At 43.2% G+C, this 6,671-nt stretch overlaps 1 protein-coding gene across 1 annotated transcript; it reads right to left on the reverse strand.

Annotated features, from left to right (window-relative positions):
- Positions 1-2,929: 2,929 nt before the first annotated feature.
- LOC133744451 (receptor-like protein kinase 7) lies at positions 2,930-6,366 on the reverse strand. Its single transcript, XM_062172555.1, is given in 3 exon segments — positions 2,930-3,323; positions 3,326-3,630; positions 3,718-6,366. Coding segments are annotated over 3 exon segments (2,952 nt in total). The 5' UTR covers positions 6,281-6,366; the 3' UTR covers positions 2,930-3,239.
- Between the last annotated feature and the right edge of the window lie 305 nt (positions 6,367-6,671).

Here is a 6,671-nt window from a genome sequence, read left to right on the forward strand (position 1 = left end):
TGGATTCTCGCCCAAGAAAGAAAGCGAGTTTGGCACAAAATAATCCATTAATCATCGATGTGAATAATCCATCTCATGAGAATATTCCGGATTATGGTTATGTCCAAGAGACATCATTGGGGGACGCTCCAATGTCAGAACCAACTCCAGAGAATAGAGAGATCTCCATAAATTACACTAGTGTACATGAGATGATGGATAGAAATTCTATGGCGATTGATGATGCATTTGCATATCATATTGCAAAAGGAATTATAGAATATGATGATATCGAACCTCGCTCTATTGAAGAATGTCAACGAAGAGCAGATTGGCCTAAATGGAAAGATGCGATCCAGGTTGAATTGGATTCACTAACAAAGAGACAGGTATTTGGGCCTGTAACGCAGACACCCCCAAGTGTAAAGCCTGTTGGCCATAAATGGGTCTTTGTTAGAAAGCGTAATGAGAAAAATGAGGTGGTAAGATATAAAGCCCGCCTTGTGGCGCAAGGTTTCTCACAACGCCCTGGAATCGACTACGAGGAGACATATTCTCCCGTAATGGACGTTATAACGTTCCGCTACCTTGTCAGTTTGGTAGTTTCCGAAAAACTTGACATGCAGCTTATGGATGTGGTTACAGCATATCTCTATGGGGATCTAGATTCAGAGATATATATGAAGGTTCCAGATGGACTTCAATTACCCAAATCAAGTGGCTCTAAACCACGGAGTGCGTTTTCAATAAGGTTAAAACGCTCACTATATGGATTAAAACAATCCGGACGGATGTGGTATAACCGTCTAAGTGACTACTTGATTGGGAAGAGATATATTAACAATGAAATATGCTCATGCGTGTTCATTAAAAGAACAAGTTCCGGATTTGCAATCGTAGCAGTTTATGTCGATGACATGAACCTAATTGGAACTCTAGATGAGTTGAAGGAAACTGCTAAATACTTGAAATCCGAATTTGAGATGAAAGATCTTGGGAAAACACGGTTTTGTCTCGGTTTAGAACTCGAGCACCGTAGTGATGGGATTTTGATCCATCAGTCTGCATATACTCAGAAGGTCCTAAGGCGCTTTAATGAAGATAAAGCGAAGCCTGCGAGTACTCCCATGATCGGCCGTAGTCTTGAGCCAGGAAAAGATCTGTTTCGTCCAAGGGATGAGGACGAAGAACCATTAGAGGCCGAAGTGCCCTATTTGAGTGCAATAGGCGCATTATTGTACTTAGCTCAATGCACAAGACCGGATATCTCATTCGCAGTGAACTTGTTAGCTCGACATAGCTCTGCGCCAACACGCCGCCATTGGATTGGTGTAAAGACCATCTTTCGATACCTAAGAGGTACGATTGATATGGGCCTATTCTATCCCTACAGAGAGAAAAGGAATGACGGAAAGTTGGGATCGGACCCCAAAAGGCAAAACGCCCCCGTCCATGGAATGGCCGCCGGCCATGTTGCCGCCGCCGCTCATGGTGGCCGGCGTCCTCCTATCTCCCTCCATCAAAACGACAATGATGTCTTGATGGGTTTTGCTGATGCAGGGTACCTCTCTGACCCTCACAAAGGTCGCTCCCAAACAGGTTATGTCTTTACCATGGGAAGCACTGCGATATCTCTACAAAACAGACTCTTGTTGCTACTTCCTCAAATCATGCAGAGATTATTGCTCTACATGAAGCTGTACGTGAATGTGTATGGCTAAGGTCTGTAATTCGACACATTCAAGGAAGTTGTGGTTTGAAATCTACCACGGATGAACCTACATGCATTTATGAGGATAATGCAGCTTGTATTAAACAAATGAAGTTAGGTTTCATCAAAGGCGACAACACCAAGCATATATCGCCTAAATTCTTTTATAATCAGCAACAACAATCACTTCTAAAGATTGAAGTAAACCAAATCCGATCAGAGGATAATGTAGCGGACTTATTCACTAAGTCGTTACCTAAATCCACCTTCGAGAAACATGTGAAGAGTATCGGATTAAGAAGGTTATCCGAACTCCCATGATTGTAGCAATCAGGGGGAGATATCGACATCAGGGGGAGTTACTCAGTCTCGAAGGATCAAGGACGTGTTGCACTCTTTTCTCCTCCTCGAGTTCATTTTTATCCCACAGGGTTTTTCACTCGAGCAAGGTTTTTAACGAGGCAACGGATGAAGCGTCGCCACCAAGTTTGAGCGGCACAAGGGGGAGTGTTGAAGGATATTGACACTTAGTGTGCCTAGTCAAACTAGGATAAGTTCTATAGTTGTAATAGGAGAGGTTTCCTACTCCAGGTTAGAATAGGAATCCTTGTACTCTTTAATTATGCACTTTGTAATCCCTATATATAGGGCTCCTATTCTCTATAATGAAATACACTTCTCTCATCAATCTCTCTCAATACCAATATACTTAAACATTATTTTATTTTTTTACATCTAAGACGACCATGACATATATTGACCAAAATAACCAACCTCTAAGAAGATTCCTGTCGCATCACAAATTAAGCATAAATAGAGGCTAAAAGCATGAAAACACTACATGTCATAGTATTCTGAAGACCAATGCCATCAAATCTATTAAAGATCTCTTGGTATCTCACATAAGCAACCATCATTCACCACTACTCTTACACTGATGCATACATTCCTGTCCCTTTTCCCTTTGTATTTGCTTGGTTACCTTGCGTATCAAACAAGTTCTTGGTTCCCAGAAAAATACAAGCAATGAAAGTGAATACAATATTTGGAATCTACTCGTGTTTTTAAACCATTTGACTTTTATGGTCTATTTTTCATAATCCTGGAAATATATCCACTAGAGCTCCCCTCAAGTACTGCTCGATCAATCTATCTTGAGTAATGCTCAACTCCGGTGACTAATGCCCGAAATACTGTTCAAGTAATTAAAATTTTTAGGAAAGGTTAAAAGTTTAGAAGGGTCTAAAACTTGGCTGTTCTCCAAATTTTCTTTCAAACAAATTAACTAGCTTTCCTCTCAAGCAAGGCAAAGGCAACTAGATACATATATAATACATGGTACAAAAAAGAGCCTTGGCCACTCTTATGCATTAACAAAATTACAAAACATGTATGATTTTGGTGGCTCTGGCTATTATGTAGTTATAGGCACTATTCTCAGTTGTCATATACTAAGTTTTTCCTAGTTTTTTAAGTGGAAATTAATTATAACCATGGAGAGGACGATCGAGTTGCTCCAACTAATTTTCGAACCCCCAAGTCTGGATTTTCACTTCTCTGTTCCCTTATGTACTTCCATTTTCTTACTAGAACCATCTTTGCTGATAACAATGTCCAGCAATTTCATTGGCTCCGAGCTTCTTCAAGCATTTGAACGACACTTCTCATGGAAGGTCTTAGCTCTGGAAGCCTAGCTGTGCATAGAATTGCAATTCTCAATACCTTGATAGCCTCTTCTCTATATGCCTCAGGAATGTATGAGTCCACCACACCTAACACACTCTCTCTACCCTTCAGGTTGCCACATATCCAGTTCACTATGTCCTTGTTGTCCCCGAATGATGGATCTATCGGTTTTTTCCCGGTCACTAGCTCCATTAGTACTACACCGAAGCTATACACATCGCTCTTCTCATTCACCTTGTAGGTGTAACCATATTCTGCATAACCAAAATTAAATTAGTACATAACGAATTTGATTACCTTAAAACAGAACCTGAATAAAAACTAAGAATTTGATTACTAACCTGGAGCTATGTAACCGTGTGTTCCAGCAACAACATGAGTCGAGTCCTTGATTGCATTAGGCTGAACCATCTTGGCAAGTCCAAAATCCGCAATCCGGGGCTTCAAAGACTCGTCTAACAAAATGTTACTGGACTTGACATCTCTATGAATCACTAGCCTCTCACAGCCATGGTGCAGATACCCCAACCCTTTGGCTGCTCCGACTGCAATCTCATACCTTGCGTCCCAATCAAGCTTCATTTTCTCACACATGTGCAGCCGATCCCACAAGCTTCCATTCGGTAAGTACTCGTAGACCAAAAGGCTCGAGTCCTCACTAGTAATGCTGCAGAACAGCTTCACCACATTCACATGCCTTATTGAGCTCAACGTCTGCACCTCAGCATCAAATTCCTTCGATTTCGAACTACCACTGCCCCGTCTCCCTCTCATCGGTGTGGTGCTCTTGAACATTTTCCGGCCGCTTGAATCAGTGTTCCATATGTGCTTCACGGCGAGTTCTTTGCCATTGGCTAGTGACACTTTGTAGACATCTCCAGAACCTCCTTTTCCAATTAGATTCTCTTGAGTAATGGAATCAAGAATCTCATCCTCACTGAAGGTTATTACATGGAAAGACTTTACATCCCAAGATTCTTCCTTCAATGAACGGTCTTGGTCTTTCTCCTTCCTCTTTAAGAGCAAGAAGCAAATGAGTGAAACAAAAAATATTGCTGTACCCACTGAGAAGCAAATAATGAGTGTCCTGACATCGTTGGACATTTCCTTTTCCGGCGAGCACCGTGGGAAGTAGGTGATGTTCATGCTGCAGAGACCCGGGTTACCGGAAAGGCTGCCGTTGTAGGCTGTAATCGAGAGAGATTCCGGTACGGCACCGGTCAGTCTGTTGTGCGAAAGATCAAGCATGCTTAGTCTCAGAGATGCCAGACTTTCCGGGATTTTACCGGAGAGTTGATTGTGAGACAAATCCAAAGAATTCAAGGTAGGCAAAGAGCCCAAAGATGACGGGATTTTACCGGAAAGCGAGTTGTTTGCCATGTTCAAGTCACTCAGGAAACTACAGCTTCCTAATGACTTGGGAATTGAAGAAGACAACAAGTTGCTCTGTAAATACAGAGTACTCAATTGCTTCAAGTCCCCTATCTTCGCCGGAATCTTACCGGAAAACTGATTGTTATTCAACACAACCGAAACCAACGAAGTTGACTTCGAAAGCTCGTCCGGTAATTCACCAGATAATCGATTGTAACTCACAAACAACTGCGCAAGCTTCTTGGCGTTTCCGATATCGGAAGTAATCGGACCTTCAATTTGATTCAAAGTGATGTCAATGATTGCCACATTCGGCAATCCCCAAAGTCCAGCCGGAACTACACCGGAGAGGGAGTTGTTGTTGACCCTGAACCGGGTCAGCGTCGTGCACTTCGCGTAGTTTGCCGGAATTTCGCCGGTCAACTTGTTCTGAAGCATGAGCAGCTTCTTCATCGTCCCTTTGTTGCACATGTCAGGCGGAATATTCCCGGTCAAGAAATTCTCCGACACATCGATGACTACCATCTTCGACCAAGACCCCAATTTCTGAGGCAGAGGACCGGTCAGCTTGTTAGCGTACAAACACAGATTCACAAGCTTCTTGAACTCGCCGAATTCTTCCGGTACTTGGCCGGAAAAATTGTTCTTAGACAGCTGCAGAGAAACCAAATTGGTCAGAAACCCCAACTCGTTCAAATCGCCTTCGAGAAAATTCGTGGAAGCGTCGAAGTTCTCGAGATTGATGAGGTTTCTTAGCCCGAAAGGAAGTTTTCCGGTGAACCTGTTGGCGTAGAGCTCCAGCTGCCAGAGCTTGGTGAGCTGTCCAGTCTCGGCCGGAATTTCTCCGGTCATGTTGTTACCGGACAGCTCCAGGTTGATAAGCTCGACCAAGTTCCCGATTTCGCTTGGTATCGTTCCTTGGATGCTGCAGTTTGTTAAGTAGAGCCACTCGAGCTTCTTAAGAGTTACTACTTCCTTTGGAAACGGGCTCGGATCAAACGGGTTGTCACCCAAGCTCAAACGAATCAGACCAGTCATGTTGGTGAGGCAAGTCCACGGGAAAATCCCCGAAAACACGCTGTGGTTTAGATGAAGATGCTCCAGTTGGGACAAGGAAGATATGTCAGGGAATGAACCCGCGAACAAGTTGTTCCCCAAATCCAGGTACTTCAAATTCGTACAGTTTCTCAAGTCCTCCGTGATTGTCCCGTGCAGGAAATTGGACCCGAAAGCGAGCTTTTCTAATGATGGAAGTTGGCATATCGAGTCCAACGGAAGAGACCCCGACAGCTTCTGGTTCGAAAGTTCGATTTCTCGAACCGAACCGACGTTGTTGCAGGTGATTCCGGTGAAGGTGCAAAACGAATTGGCGGTGGAGTCCCATGTGGCGAAGAGTTGGGCGTTGGAGTATTGGAGGGAGGATTTGAGTTTTAGTAGGATTTGAAGCTCGTCGGCTGCGGCGGCGTTGGAGAGGAGGAAGAGGAAGAAGAGGAGGTAGAGATGGAGGTGGTGGTTTTTGGGTAATGGCATGATGGATCGAGTTGACTGACGAAGATGAGAATGGGCAAGTGAGACTCCATGAGTGTGCCATTTTAACCATTAGGCTGCTTGTTGAGGATTGAGGGTCACTGATTACAATTTTGTCTATTGTGATTTCACTTTCAGAGTGTTTGTACAACACATCGTTTACGAATTGCAAGAGATCAAATGATTTCACATTTACCCGCCAAAGGAAAAGGGATTTGTATTTCCCTTGCAACGGTCACTCGCTTTAAGTTGGTATATAGGCAGCTTTAAAATTTTGATATATAGCACTAGATTTGCCTCATTGTTTTGCAAATCTAGGTTCAAATGGAGTATGGGCCTAAAGTAATTTCAAATTATCAAGTCTTTTATTCAACGCATTATCAAGTCTTTTTTT

Source organism: Rosa rugosa, chromosome 4, assembly GCF_958449725.1.
Source record: "Rosa rugosa chromosome 4, drRosRugo1.1, whole genome shotgun sequence".
NCBI classification, from domain to species: domain Eukaryota; kingdom Viridiplantae; phylum Streptophyta; class Magnoliopsida; order Rosales; family Rosaceae; genus Rosa; species Rosa rugosa.